This window comes from Sparus aurata, chromosome 9 (assembly GCF_900880675.1).
Source record: "Sparus aurata chromosome 9, fSpaAur1.1, whole genome shotgun sequence".
Lineage (NCBI taxonomy): Eukaryota > Metazoa > Chordata > Actinopteri > Spariformes > Sparidae > Sparus > Sparus aurata.
Window position 1 is genome coordinate 15793007 of NC_044195.1, and position 16075 is coordinate 15809081.

The following is a 16075-nucleotide window of genomic DNA, read 5'->3' on the forward strand; positions in this document are numbered from 1 at the left end:
AGGAGAGTAAAAAATGTGAAAGCCAGCTGGCTGACCACTAACTCACTGAGCTGGTGATTGAGGAGAAGGCAGTATTTTACTCTCTCCCCTCGGGATTGTGAGAACACAGCAGATTGGGAAAAAAAAGTTATATAAAGGAGAGAAAGAGTCCATCCTACCACTATCTCTATCATGACACCCCTCTCCCTATCTCTCCCACTCGCTGTCTCTTTCTCCCTCTCTGAGATTTGACAGCAGGATGATAAACTACCAGTCATGGCTCTACAGTAGACTGATGATTGAGAGAGTGGGGAGCTCGCATGTAGCAGCGGCTCCGCTAACTGGGATTGAGTGCAAAAGGGACATGGCTGCGTGGCGAAAGGCTCCGAAAGGAGCTGGGGTTTCTCTCCACATCTGTCGCACTTCAGACAGATGTTCTGCTGACTGGTTTCCACGTGTGTGAGGCCTTTTTCTTCTGAGCTCAATTGAAGCTGAGGGGCTGCTCCGGGCGGTGTTTAAAGATGATCTCTTCATCTGTGATGTTATTGATTATTCAGCTTTTTGATCCTTTGCTTCGCGTCCGAGCCTCGGCGCAAACGACCAGACAGACCTTGACTTTAACATTGTTTCCTCAGATTCTGCTTAGTCGGGGGGGGAACGTGAGACGGATGAACACCAAAACCCCTCGACGCTCATTGCCAAAGACATTTTTTAGTGTAACGCGATATGTTGCTGAATTTCGCTCGGTTTGTCTTTATCTCCCCGTGCTGACAGCTACAGGATGAGCAGGAGGGCATGAAATGGAAAATGTGTCGCACTGACAAAAATGCAAACGACAAGCGTGCACTCGCTCACACACGTACACAGACGCACAGTATGCTAATCATTTAGAAATATTAATCTGATATATACAAGATGTGACATTAGGTCTTGTGACCACATTTTAATTTGTGACATTCACGCAGAGATCGATTAGAGAGAAGGGGTGCCGGAGTGTGTGTGTGTGTGTGTTAGACTTCAACGTGAAATCTAATTATCAGCGCACAGCGATTCACCGCACAACATCTGTGCATGTGTGCGGAATGTCTGCATGTGCACTATTCAGCCGTGTCCACTGCTGAGTACGTTCCTCTCAGTCGGCAATCTGCATGATGGATGATTCAACCCAACAGCTACTGTGTTATTTTCAATCAATATTTATATAACGATATAATGATATGATACATTTCAGATGCTACAGACTGACATCGCGGTGTGGCCATCACGAGCACAAAAGGATATTTGAGTACCAGACAATGGGGTACTTGTCACAGTAAAGACGATTGTTAAACTCCTCTTTGTTATTCCAGCAACATTTTCACCTTTTTAACAGCAGTGTTCCCCACTCAAAGTCTGAATAATTTGCAAACATGAATCAAAGACAGACAGTTTCTAAGAATAGTTTCCTAATGCACTGCGTTATTTTTTCTTTCCCTAAGCTGAATCACATATTGCAGACTAATTTGTAAATGAAACTCCGACTAGTTCTGCACTTATGCCATATTACAGAGCAGTCAAGGACAATGACAAACATATATTCATTGAAAAAAAGCCACAATGCCTAGTAAATGATCTTAGGATATTATACATACGAAATATAGTTCTGTATTAAAATGTCTAAAAACTACTAGACATTTGTTGGTTATTTTGTTGATTTGTGTATTTGTATTTTTCCAAATGTTGCTAACAATCTTCACAAGTTTACTCAAGGCACTTCATTTGGTCACCTATCGCCATGATTTCCTGGGTAAAGTAAATTCAAATTATAGGTTCCTTGGATAGAGTGATGAAGGAACTCTAATAATGTGACTGAATATTTACATGATTTTGTCCATGTGCCAGAGTCACATCACGGCACAATGGATGTCACCTCTGCGGACAGTCACGTTGATAAACAGGAGTGAAGATAAATCCCCTTTAAATCAAAAAAGTTAAAATGTCCTGTTTGAGCTTGCAGCCCGTCGGTAAATAGCTCCGCCCGGCAGTCAGTAACCGTTTATTCCTCCAGAAAGTTTGGCTCTGCACCTGATTCTCTCCTATGGAGCTGGCTTGCACAACCCTTGCCAGATGTCTTTTGTTTGCTTTTGATACAGAGACCACTAGCTACAGAAATAACATATTGTGCATTTAATAATGAGCCCATCAATAGTATTTGAGTCATCATATTATCATCATTAGCTCTGTTATCCCAAACATAGGCTGCATTGTCTGTTATTCACCATTTAACAGTGAAGTTAATCATTTTGTATCCTCAATGTTTTTCTTGTCCTCTCCACTGCTTCACACCACTTACATCTTGGCTGGCCTGCAACTGTCCACTTAAAATTCATTTCAGAGAGCGGACGTCGGTACTTTCACTGTCAATTTTATCCCACATTTTTTGATGAGTATATTGCGGATTTACTGTATATCAATCATCCTTACACCTGTGTGCATGTGAACGCTTCTTCTTTGATGTTTTCAGGGATTATATTGGCATTAATGTGTGTCATTCATAGACTTGTGTTCATTTCCCGGAGGCTTCCCAAAACCACAACTGCTGCTTTGCTCAACCTAACCTTAACCTAGCGTTAAACCTTGAGCCCTTACTCTTAAATTTAATGGTTCACATTATGAGGACTTGTGTTTTGTCCTCACGATGTGACTGTGTAAACCAAAGTCCACACACACACACACACACACACACACACACACACACACACACACACACACACACGCACACACACACACACACACACACGATAGTATCTATGAATGAGTGATACAATCTCTGGTTTGCTGCACTGTTTTTAGGTGTGATGATTAGCTCACAGCAGGTGCTCGCTTGCCTCACAGTCCGCAGGGTGTTTCACAGGAAATGCCAGCTAATTGATGCAGGTGATGATGGCGCACAATGAGGCGACCACCTTATTGCATGAGAAAAGAAAATAAGGTGCTAAGTAAATTATTTGTCCACTTGCAGAGTTGAGAAAATGGGTGAGAAACTATTACCAGATTACCTCCAACAGACATCAATATTATGTATCATTGGCTATTTCAACAAATAATCGTAAACAGCAGTGTTTGTATCATTAAATGGTTCCTGATCATTTGAAATATAAGCTTGCTAATCCGCTGTTTTTACAAGCATTACTGATGTAAACTAAGCTAACAGTATCAGCAACCATTAATAACCCGATTGTTATTGTTGATATTGAATTAAAATAAGCTTGGTAATGATAGGTCGTCCAGTTCTGCTTTTGTTTTTTATTGAACTTGATGCACTGATTTTTTCATTTAGATCCCAAACTGTGCCTTTTATGGTAACCTAGGAGGGTTCCAGTCTATAAATAAGCAGCTCTGAAAAGTGTTTAAAGGTTTGAAATAGTATTAAAGTAGTTTTAAAGGCAGTTTTTTTTTTCAGGTCATATTACGTGACAGCAGGTTATAGGGAAAGTACACTGAATATTTATCATTTATTTATAGTTCTTTATTTTCATTCTTAATTTTTAGCAAAATCGAAAAACTAACATCTTAAAATAAGAGCAGCAGCTGGCCAAACCAGGATTTAAACCTGCATGAAGAACTTAGATAAATACAAATCTGTTTGTCAAGACAAGGTTTGGATTACAGTAAGTCCATTTATATACCAACTAAATTTGAATGTCAATAACAGATTATTATACTTGGTTAGATATGAGTGTGTTTGCAGTGTTGAGTTCCTGCAGTGTCTGTATCTGCCTCTTTTAATAGTTTTTATAGACTTTGTGAGGGCAAATATGCACATTTCACAAAACATGAATGACTATATTTGATCATAAGTTCAGGAGTACCTTTACCTAAATCCTCTCTGCCACACAGTGTGTTTGGTTGCCTCTAAACGGACTCATGAGTCACGCTTTTGTCTGTCCAAAGCGTGTGTGATGCTTTTTATTGCACCATAATTTTTTCCCCAGAATTAAAGCACCCTTTTTGTTTGTTTTTTGACCACACAATTAGAAATATATATAATTAAAATACCTGTTTGTTTAAGAAAACATTATTAGGAAAGAATAATCAAAATAACCATAGTACATAGTCAATTTATAGTCAATTTAACTTGAGTAAATAGTTATTTTCATTGTTAATAAAACAACAAAAAGCTTTATAAACCATGTATCAAGCAACTGTTGAATGTAAAGTTACACGTGATGTTTACAATAGTCTGTAAATGGTTAATTAATACTGTGGAGCTCATCTATAAACGTTATTTGGATAACGATTATAAAGTTGCAACAGTTAGTTACGAACCTTTACAATTGCTGGATAAATGTTAATAAAGCATTTCATTGTTTGTTAACAGTCAAACAACTATTAAATAAAGATTGAACTATGAATTTACCAATGATAGATGTCATAAAGTGTTACCCAATATTGACTAAAAGCCCACCGACTGGCCTTTTCTGGATCTTTCAAACACTTCTCCTCGTTTCTCTCAGCAGATTAATGTTTGCTCAGCTGTCAGACGGTTAATGTTTGATTCTCCTGACTGTGACTGATTACTACACCACAGGCCCAGTTGACATAACTGATGTAAACAAACAAAATACATTAGCTTCCAAAAACAGTGGCTGTTGTCAAAAGCGAGTCCCTGTATTCATTTGAGAGTGATAACACATCCTAATCTTTTGATATGATTTTTCTGGTGGGTGTTTACGTTATGATTATGCCGCAGATTGCGACTTTAAATGCTCGTTAAACAAGTTTAAACGGCGTCCTGTGGTGCATTACATTTTACTCCGGCTGTATATAGTCAGCCGTTAATGATCGTTGCGTATAAAACATGAATTATCCTCCTGAAAATGAAATGTGGCCACGCGGTTCGCAGGAACACAAAGATTTTCTGGGAGAAGGTTTGGTAACACTGTATGTTGACTGATAAAAGTGATGACTTCCCTGCAACAGCCGGATTCATTAAACAGTGGATATAAGGATCACCAGGATATCTGCTCAGCCCGGTGTGAATCAATAGCTGTAGAGGTCATGAATGATGCACATACATGTGAGAGTGTGCATGTGTGTTTGCCTGTTATCCAGTGAAACTCATCAATATCCTCTCTCTCTCTCTCTCTCTCTCTCTCTCTCTCTCTCCCCCTGCCCTCACCTCTCTGTCTCCCACCTAGATGGTTTATAAGCCCTGGCTGTGTTCTCAGTACTTCCAGACCACCCAGATGCACTGCAGTAAGCGAATCCCCTGTGGTCAGTACTGCCTGGAGGTGCAGCAGCGGTGCCCCTTTGTCCTGCCCGACAATGATGATCTCATTCACGGAGGCAGCCCCAGTTTTATATGCACAGGTACCAAAAAAATCAACCAGGTGTTTGGTGCATTCTTCTGTTTGTTCATCAAGACAGTACATGAAGCTGCAAAGTGTAGCTTTAGAGTGCTCTGCTGACTCTTTGACACCTCATGTACTGTCCTGTAGATGATGCTCTTGGCTAATCTGAGTTAATCACTGTACAACGAACACATAGTGAGTACGTAAGGAGTCTTGCTCAGGGATGCTCAGGCGGGATGTACAACCTCTGATGGACACGCTGTCACACTGTGAGCACTTTGCAGATACAGGATGTTCTGTCTAATCACCGGACTAACAGGGTGGTGTACCAGAACAACAAAGTGTTGCCCATTATTCAAGAGAGCGAAGAGGCACAGTGAAAACAAGTGTGTGTGCTCTGTCTGTACTGAACGGCATACAGCACTTTGTGGTCCAGCGTCAGTGAAATAAATGGTTAACCTTGTACCGACCGCATACTGTACATAGAAGGTGAGTCGCCCACAGTAATACCGTGTGAGCAGTTTTTTTTGTCCCCACAGCACGATTAACACAAAGACACTTATATCACATGTTGATGCCGCTCTCTGGTGGCCATGTTGAGAATCAGGTTACATTCATGTACAATTTGAAAGAAGAAATTTCTGATTTGTTTACGTTTTTGTACAGCTCACTTGCACTTATTGATATTAGGGATCTACTATTATGTTTTTTTTATACAGATAACGATCATAAACGTTAAAGGAAACCAGTAAGTGATAATTGGTCCCGAAATGCAGTAAATGCATGTCAAAATTCAGGGTTACAAGCGATGGACTGTAAACGAGTACAATTTACCCAAGTGCTGTGCTTCACTTCAGTATGTTGACACCATTTATTTGATAACTTTACTAGTTACTTTGCAGGTTCTGATTATTCAGTGTTTAGAGGCTATTAATTGTGACATGTAACCGATTGGATAGTGTTGTGGGTGGGACATTCAGTGAAACCACAGAGTGAGAGGATGCTGCATCACAGCCAAAGTACCACATTTATAAATCAATGTACTCTATACAAATAAAACTTGGACACTAAAATTATTATTGGCACAGTTAACATAATAAATACATGAATGAATAAATACAAATATGGTTATTAAGGATACCAAACAAAGCTTTGTCTATTATATTGGCAGCGTTTTATACTTTTCCTATCATAAGCACATCTTTTGGAAAGACCAAAACCAACAACGTGATAGTTTCTGTACTGTCCAGCGCCTCCATTTGTTCCAGCTGAAGAATTCTTTTAGTAATAGGTCACAAATATACACTTACATTTCTACTGAAGGCTAAGTTATTTTCTAGAACAGATGGGCATTGTACATTTCGCCAAATGTGACGCCAACAGAAGTAAATGATACATTTGTTTTGGACTATTTTCAGCTGTGGGTGAATACACATTCGCTGCACTAATTAGTATTCATAAGAAAAGAGTGTAGAATGTGGGAGTCAAAATAAACTACAGTGCCCATGTCCCTCAATGCAACAATGTGGCTCATTGATGTGTTTTTTAATAGATGTATGAAAGTCTATGACACACAAGATTAAACTATACCAGCGTCACCCAAGTGGTTTTAGTCTTTTCATGTCAGAAAGTAAGAAAATACAGAATTGTTAGCATTTTTTATGCAGTGGAAAGGTCCTGCCACATAGCAATCAATTCTAAATGTACAGTCTGCTGTCATTCATCACATATTTGGTTGAATAAGTAAGTGAGTGAGACAACCTTGCAGCTCCTCAGGCTGCGTCTATCACTTCTACAGGTAGGCACATGTGTATATCTTCCAAAATAATTCTGTTTCCCCGAAACGCAGATTTGTCAGAAAGTTGCAGTAATTACACGGTTCCTGCTGTCACAGTTAAGCTGTTGACAGTCAAACTGTGCTGAGTGGGCACACACTTCTTCAAATCTCACTCCTCACATTAGCATGCACACAGGCCCTGACAAACCCTCTTTGCATAATGTCAGTGGGGACTGTGTCAGACTGCTGTTTGTGAGTTCAGTCCTTGTGTCTATGCAGTGTTCTTTGATACATAACGCTTTTGTTGTTATATTCAATGTATCTTTAGCGTGCACTTCGTTTTTTCATGTGTCCAAAAAAGCACATAGCGCCATATTCTTGGACTCCATACATCAAGAGCACTTTTATAGTGTATGCTTGGGTAATTTCAGTAATTACATTGACTTGCTGAATGGAGCAGCAGAGAGGCATTCAAGGTGCAGCATGCACTATGAAAAGGAATCACACGTTCATTACAACCTGGTTGTAAGACGCCTCAGTGCACTACAGCTTTAGACGCAACACGTGAATCCCAAAACATATGAAAAAAACATCTTCACCCTTTCAAAAAAAATCCCATGCATCACATTTTAGCAAAGGACGCTGCAAATTGGTTCCAAGGAATCAGCTCCACAGAGAACCTGTCATGGCTCTTCACACATCACCACCCCGGTAAGAAGAAATAAAATAAGCACAGAAAAGGCTCTACTTCTTAAGGAAACTTAAGAGGGCTAAATTCAGGAGTCAAATTCTGGTCAGCATTTACAGAGGAGCAATAGAAGGCATCCTGACTGGTGCGTGCGTGGCCCAGGACAGGACGGCTCTGCAGCAGGTGATTAAAACTGCATCTGTGAATCCTGGTCTCGAATTGTTTGCACAGGGCCCGAAGGATACTAAAAGACAACACCCAGCCCAGCCACAGTCTGTTCACAAAAGAAATAGAGGTATCTGCTGCCGTACCGCCAAACTACAGAGCAGCATCTTTCCTCAGGCTGTGAGACTTCTTAATTCAAACACCGTCATGTATATTTTTCTTATGTAGCATAAAGGGACTACAACTTTATTTGTTGTACTCCTCTGTGTTTTGGAATGACAAATAAATAGACCCTGAACCTTGAAAATGTTTTTTTTTAAATATCTGAATAACTCATACTTACAAATACTCAATAATTTTGTCTATTGAACAGAATAAAGCCCAGTATGACATATTCATGCAGCTTGTTTTGTCTGAACAGCAGTACAAATCCTCAAAACATTTATTTTACCCGAATAAGCCCATACAAATCAGTTTGCATAGCTGTTTCAGCTCTAGGTGCAAATATATGGATAACAATAACAGCATGTTTACATAACATAGCATTCTGATATTATGATATGATCTTATCAGAGACTTTTTGCACCTTATTTTTGTATTTTCTGTTTTCAAGTACACCTTAAAACATCTTTCTTGTTGTACCATTGTTTGTTTAGTTCAGTTTGACAGTGGTGTCTGTATTTGCCGTGCATGCGAGTGTGTTTCTTAATTTTCTTGTGTGTTTTATGCCAGCTGCCTGTGTTTTCTCGCAGTGCAGTGCACTGCGCTGTCTTGGACTCCTCGCTTTCCAACCATGATCTCAACTCAAGAACAATCAAGTTCATAAGAACTCTTTCCACTGTAGTCTGTTGTAAATTTCTCTTCTTTGTCTGAAGCTTGACAAGCTAGCAATACTCTTTTTTGAAAGAAAGCAAGTTCAGGTTAAAAAAAAAAAAAAAAAAAGAAAAGATGTAGCGTCTTTAAGCTAAGTGTTTTTTTTTCCCACAAACCCCAGGGCTGCTGGAGGACTATCCATCAGGTGTGGACCCAGAAGCAGAGTGCTGTGACGTGCGGTGGGACTTGAAAGTGGACAACCGTTCCCGGGGGACACTGAAAAGAACTCACCCGCCATGCCAGCACCGTACCTCCCTCAGCTCCTCGGCAGCCTGCAGACTGTGTAACAGCCGGCTCAAACTCTGCCTGCTGGTCCTCGTCCTCCTACACACTGTCGCCAGCCTCACTGCATCCCACAATGCAACAGGACTGGGCCTCCCCACCATCGCGCCTCTGGAGGAGAGCCCTGCCAATGAGGAGTGATAGAGCTGCCAGGAGGAGGTGAGGTTGTTGGGGTGGGGGATTCCCTCGCCATGGCAACCGGTGTGGAAAAATACAGCCACAGTCGTGCGAGCGGATGGAGCTGTGTGCCTGTGGACATTCTGCAGCGCGTTCTGGCAAACGGAACAAAATGTGGGACGCTTTGAGACGAAAAGACACACAAATCAATCAAAACAAATAAATAAGTAAACAAACAGACATACTAAGGGACTCGAGCAGTCCTTTAGATAGAAAGGGGGACAATGCCACAGCCTTTGTTGAGTGGGAAGGTCGGCTTCCTCATGGCTGAGTTTCTCTCACTACGCTTTTTTACACTGTGTTCCAATTATTGGTTTCTGTTGCACTGGCTGACTATGGAATAACACAATCATATTCTCTTTCTAATGTTCATCCTTTGTGTTTGTTTCTGGGTCTCTAATGCAGGAAGATAATGTGTTCTCTAAATAAGATGGATAATGTGTAAAAAACAAAACAAAAAAATCACAATAATGATTAGCTGCAAGTTTGTGGGTGTGTGATGGTTTGTGTTCCGAGATTAACCGTGTGTGCGAGCATGCGTGGGCCTGGGTGTGCTCGCGTGCATGTCTTTACACGTGTGTGTGTGCGCGCTCGTGTGTGTGTGTGTGTGTGTGTGAGAGAGAGAGAGAGGGAGAGGATAAGTGTGTGTTCCTGACACATACCCTAGAAGTCTACCTAACAGGCTGGTGCAGCGATGATGTTTTTATGGAGGCCCCCCCCCCCTCAGATGTCACTTAGCTCTGCCACGCTGGTTTGTTGGCCACAATCCCATCAAATCTCTGCTGGGTTTTGAATGTGGTTCCTGATGTCCATGATAAGCACTGTGTTTAACACAGGTTTATGGTTTTCCCTCACTTTGTTCTGTGAGATAATATTCCTCTATTAACACTGTTTTAAGGAGCAGAACATAATTAGCATCAGTAAAAGGATAACACCTGACTACTCTATACAAAGGAAACATCTGGAAAAATCAGGATGTGTTCCTCTAACACCACCAAAGTTGAATGTCTTGAAAGATATCTCAGATTTATTACAACTTGGGTCTTTTTTTCATACTTATGACCGTGGTTCCTGTCACAGCACTGTGTCACAGTATGAACAAACTCCTGGTTAGTCAATCATGTTTTGTAAGGTAAAATTATTGCTGAGTTTTCCTTTGCAGTAGACCATATTTACATGGTGGCCATTCTTCCTCTGACAATTTCACTTGGCTTGCACAAATCTTATACTGCTCTGATCGGCAGGCAAGTCATGTCAACATAGGCAAGCTAATATATTGTTGTCATTTCACTGTTTCCTGATTGATTAACAACTGTATAGACAACAGATGGACGGACAGCAGCCAATGAGTTAGCTAATTTGGCTGGATGTGCCTTCAGATTTTCACTATTCATCATCTTTTCTGTTGCCAGTCAATTGGGAAGCTGTAAAATGACAGATGTCAGATTGTCAGATTCCCTGTTTATTTTTTCAGATCTTATTATCTCAATTAACTGGTTTAGAAAAAATCTAAACAATCCCAAAGACTGTTCTTTACCATCATACATTTCAAAGCTCGTCACATTTAAGAGGCTGGAACCAGCAAATGTTTTGCTTAATAAATGGCTAACACAGTTAATTGATTGTCAAAATAGTTGGCAACTAATTTTCTTTCAGTCAACTCTGTGATTATTCAACCAGTTGTTGCTACTTTCATTTGTTGAGTGAAACGTTATCAGAACCAATACAACTGAAAGCCACAATTGCAAAAAAAAAAAGACCTAAACTGTAATGAACCAGAATGATCCTTTAAGCGTCAGGCTAAAACTAAGATAGGGTCGACTCATATGGACAAAATATGAATCAAAACGATTTTACATAATAACAAATTGACATAAAGAAAAAAAAATAGAATGTTTGCCATCTAGACCTTCTGACCCATATATCATGTGTTAGATGATCATGGTTTAAAGGTGCAATATGTAAGAATTGTCCAGCTGGTAAACTCCAAACAGACAGGGGGCAGCATATGACCAGAGCAGCTAACTGTTTTTATAGCTGTATTCTGTTTATGCCTGTAGCTACTGTTAGCTTGTTAGCCCAGTTAGCTGTGTAGCTAGCTGGAGAGTTGGTATTTACACTGCTAGCACAGGATCCTTTGACCAGCAGGAAGAAAGGTAGCATAGACGTTTTTGACATAATGTTAAAACTGTTATTTCTCCACTTCCTGTTTATAATTGTAATTGATTTATAAAAATGTTTTATTTGATTTAAGAATGTTTTGAATTAAAATTCTTATATATTGCACCTTTAAAGCTGCTAAACTATTGCATTAGGATTAGCACTGCTCTCTCCTCCTTGAACTAACAAAAGATGAGGCAGAAGCACATGATTGGATACGTAAGATTTGGAGGCTCTTTGAATCTTAAAGTTGCCACATTTTCGGTTCATTACCTTTCACATCCTGGAAAAAGCATCTATCAATCAATCAATCAACAGGGTTCTCCTTCTGTTGCTCAGTTTTTAAAGACAAAACTGTTCATGAGTGCACAGGAAGCTAAAAAAAAGCACACATAATAATTTTATCTCACAGAACAGAACATGAAACTGTGTTAAGCTTGTCTTAACCAAAGATGTAATTTCAGGCATTTTACCAAAACCCTCATTCAGATTCTGGTCACATTTCAGCGACACTGCTCCGCAAAGTTAACTGACATCAGGACTTGAGTATTCACTGTTGCTCTGGGTGAGGAAGCTTATGTTAGTCCAGATTTTAAAGGTACTATCCAGTCAAAACAGCATAGAAACGATTGATACTGAAGGTTTTCTCTGTCTCATCTGCCTCAAGAGCCTCAGTTCTTTTCCTTCTCCTTGCTGGTCACAGTTGATAAATGATCAAATCTGACCGGCAATGTACTGTTTGCCCTGGAACCAATACTGACGTCTAGATGAGTGGTGTCATTTTAACCTCAGGCCTTTTTATTCACAGGAAACAAGATGACTGGATGTTACCCTTAAGGACTGTTTGTAATGATTGGTGAGCTGTGATTCTCATGCAGTTATAAATGAAGCTAGGAAAAAGTACGCTGAAGGAAAATCCCCTGACCACTACCACACTGGCCATACAACACAAAATATAGGATGACAGTCTATGTATCGCCAACACGGACACAGTTTGTTCGAAATGTGTAATCCCTTCCCATGAACTGCATGTGGAGGCTCTGTGACAGCCTCTTTCCGTTGAGTTTTGTCCTCAGTCCCACGTCCGCACCACATCTGATCCCGAACCAGCTCCTGTAGCATGCCCACTGTCTTGTACTTTTTTCTCCTCAAAACATCAATCTAGTGTCTCATTAAGTAAAGGGCTTATTAAAGATATACAGTTCAAACATTATCATCAACAACACAGTCACACACACACACTTAACAACTTGCACATCCAAATTGTTAGCGGACAAATGGTTTGAAAAAAAACAAAAAACAAGGGGCTCATTTCCTGTTTCTTTTGAAGTACCTGCGACACAGAGGCATCCGTCCCACCGGCTGTTAACTGGAGAGCAGGAACAGAAACAAATCCAGAGAGAGGAGCATGTCCCTGTTTGTGTGGGCACTAGTGGCATAACCTGATAATCTTCTAAGTCAGCTGACACTTGTGTTTATTTTTTACAAATGTTGACCAGCGTATGAACAGAAAAGAATGGCGTGACCTTAAGGGCTGACTTCTTCTTTTAGTTTCTCAATTTCCTTTGGTCTCTTCGATGAACAAGGCTGTGAGATCAGGTATTTGAAGATAATGTCGCTGGATGCATTATTTATTTATTTTTGTTCCACTCTCGAGTGTGTTGATTACTTAAATGAGATGTCCAATCCGATATCTGATGTCAAGAACTTTATTATACAGCTTATATGAGGATTTAAAAATTCATCTTTAATCACATAATGTTTATATAACCAGTATGTTGGCTTCTTTTGCTGTTTAGACCCCACCCCCTCTCTACCTTTAGACTTCACCATTCCTGCTTGCACGAAATACATAACTGCTCATTGTCATTCAGCCCCGCACACCCATGCTCATCTTTGATGACCGCATCCAGTGATAGAAAAATGCTGCTATTCGAATGGCCACCAGTAGATGGAGATATTTATATTCTTTTACATTGCTACTGCTGCTGAAGACCTACCACACAAGGACTATCGTATAACACAGGGATCAGGAAAGATGAGGAAATGACGGGCCTGTGGGTAAAAGTGTGCTGCTGTGTGCGTGCATGCGTGCATGTGTGTGCGTAAGTTGGTATGCAGGGATGTGTGTTTGTGTCGTCGCTAATAGCCGTGTTTTCTCTGGAGAGCTCATTAGCGTTGCCACAACCTTGGGGCCTTGCAGGACAGGTGTGGCAAACCACCACTGTCTTTAACCCCCACAGGGACTTTCTATATTAGTGGTCTCATTATTCACTGCAGCCCTAAAGCTGCATGGACTGTAGTGTGAAACCATTGTACTGTACAATGTGTGATAACTGTGTCAGTGCCCCGAGACTCCAAACAGACTAGAGTAAGGACCTAGCACCTGTCTAACAGAATATTCCCCTAACCCCTGTCTGGGATGAGATAGAAGATGTCAGAGGCAGTGTACAGAAGTAAACTGGTGCCAAAGCCTTGTACTCAGTAAATCAAACACATTAAAGGAGACCTATTATGCTTTTTGGTGTTTCATGAAGGTTCTTGAGCATGAAAAAGATCTTGAAACTTAAAAAGACCAAAGTCTGTGCCAACAGAAGCTCAGATCTCCCACAGAAAACATTGCTCCTGAAAAGTCTCGTCAGTAGTCCCGCCTTTAAGTCTGTACCTTTGTGACATCTCACTACATCACCATGTGACACATTTACGTAGTTTATTTAAGAATTTATTTAGCACAGCTGCTCTGTTGTTGTTAGCGATGCTAGGTCAGGCATGTGTGAGCTGACCAATCAGGGCAGACTGGATATTCAGGAGGAGGGGCCTTAAAGAGACAGCAGCTAAAACAGAGCGTTACAGACAGAGGAGGAATACAGTGCTGCAAAACAGATGTGTTCTTTGAGCATAATATGTCTCCTTTAAAATCTAATATGACACGCTGCTTTTCATGATCAAACGTGAAGGGGAAACAGGAGGAAAACAGGGTCCGTCAGTGTCGTAGAAATGTGCCATGTTAGCAATATATGGAAAGCACCTCATAAGCCTCACACACGCCTCACCATAAACACATGTAAGGGATCTCTTGCAGATACACATGTGATTTCATTCTGCCTGTCATGTCAGCGGCGGCGCTGCGATGCAACAGCCATCACAAACCCACCGTCGGACATGTATTCATACAGTGAGCCCGCATTCGAGAGTCATGCAGAGGCCACGTCTGCATCCTCACTGTGGTCACATGGGTGCGAATGCTACGCATACGTGTCGTCCCTCACGCCCCTTCAGACACACTTGCACCAAGGATGGACATTTTTGTGTGCAAGGTTCCTCCCAAACAACACTAGAATTAGATTTGACTGATGTAAATTTTCTGATTTGACTTTTGTCGGTAATGCAGGCATGCACGCAACAATTACTCTGCTGTGATATATTTATTTTCTTGTGGGTTTTTTTTTTCTTTTTTTTTTTAGGTTTGTCAGTTTTCTACTGCATAATACTGAAAAGAAATTGTGTAGGGTCCTATAGATTAAGTCTAGATCCCTGACAATGGTCTGTAGCAGTCGTAGGGTATGGTCTGTCACATTCCATAACATACCAACCTACAAAAACTAATTTTGTGTTTTGCCCCTGCACATATAGACTATGTATGCCTATTGCCCCAAAACCCTGTGCACCCAGCACCAAATGTTATGTACACATATACTGCCCTTCTTCATTCCCTATCAGCCTCTCTCTGTTTTCACAATAGTTCTGTTCTCTATCCCGTGGATCTATGCAGAAGCCCATTCCTTTTTTTGGTTGTAAATACGTTCCCTAGTATGCTGAACAATGTATGTCTTTGCGTCCAGGTTTCCTTGTGTATTTTGAGTTGATGTCATGCTGTTACTTCCTTCTTCTTCTTCTTCTAAATTCCTTTTTTATTTTTATTTTGAGCGTCTAAAATCATTGATGTTTAAAAGAGAATGTGGTGAGGTTTAACCAATAGACTTGTCCTCAGCTTCGCAACCTTATTGTGAAAGGTTGTGGTTCTGTGTGTGTGAACGTGAAAGATTTATGATTATAGGAATGAAAAAGGTTCAAAGTCATATAGAAGTATCATTGCGATTATGATTATTATGATTACTATTATACTACCAGTATATTGTAATATTATAGATGCTTTAGTTCAAGTAACTTCTTTAATTTTTTTACAAACAACTTTGATGAAATGATTTTTAAAACAGTCTCACAAGTCATGATCTTTTCGAAAAGTATGAAAACTACTGCTACAATGATTACAATTGTGTTCTGATGAAAATAAATACAGACATATAATCTGTTCCTCTGTTGTGTTTTTCTATGCTGTGACATTGTCCCAACGTCTGACAGCTGCTAATGACTCATTCTGCTGGTGGACATCGTTGAAATCATGTATCAGCTGTCCCAGCACAAGAGGGAAAAGTAAAAGAAAAAAACAGAACGTTTCAACAAATCATGTGCCACTCAGTATTCAACTTTCTGTGTCATATAAAGAAATAGTTAAGATTCTGAACTGTTGAATATAACATGATTTTGATATTTGCAGTGCCAGTCAAACTCTTTGTATTAAGTGGTGTATGAAGTACCCATATCCTTTACTTAGGTTAAGCACCAGAATGTAAGCTATCA

The 16075-nt window shown here is 40.2% G+C and overlaps 1 protein-coding gene across 1 annotated transcript in view; it reads left to right on the plus strand.

Annotated features, from left to right (window-relative positions):
• Positions 1-15748, plus strand: part of nalf1b (NALCN channel auxiliary factor 1b) — a 96471-nt gene extending 80723 nt beyond the window's left edge. Inside the window, exons 2-3 of the mRNA XM_030427760.1 lie at positions 5160-5331; positions 8937-15748. Of these exons, the coding sequence (XP_030283620.1) occupies positions 5160-5331; positions 8937-9238 (474 nt within the window). The 3' untranslated portion in view covers positions 9239-15748. The remainder of the gene's footprint in view (positions 1-5159; positions 5332-8936) is intronic.
• Positions 15749-16075: the final 327 nt, after the last annotated feature.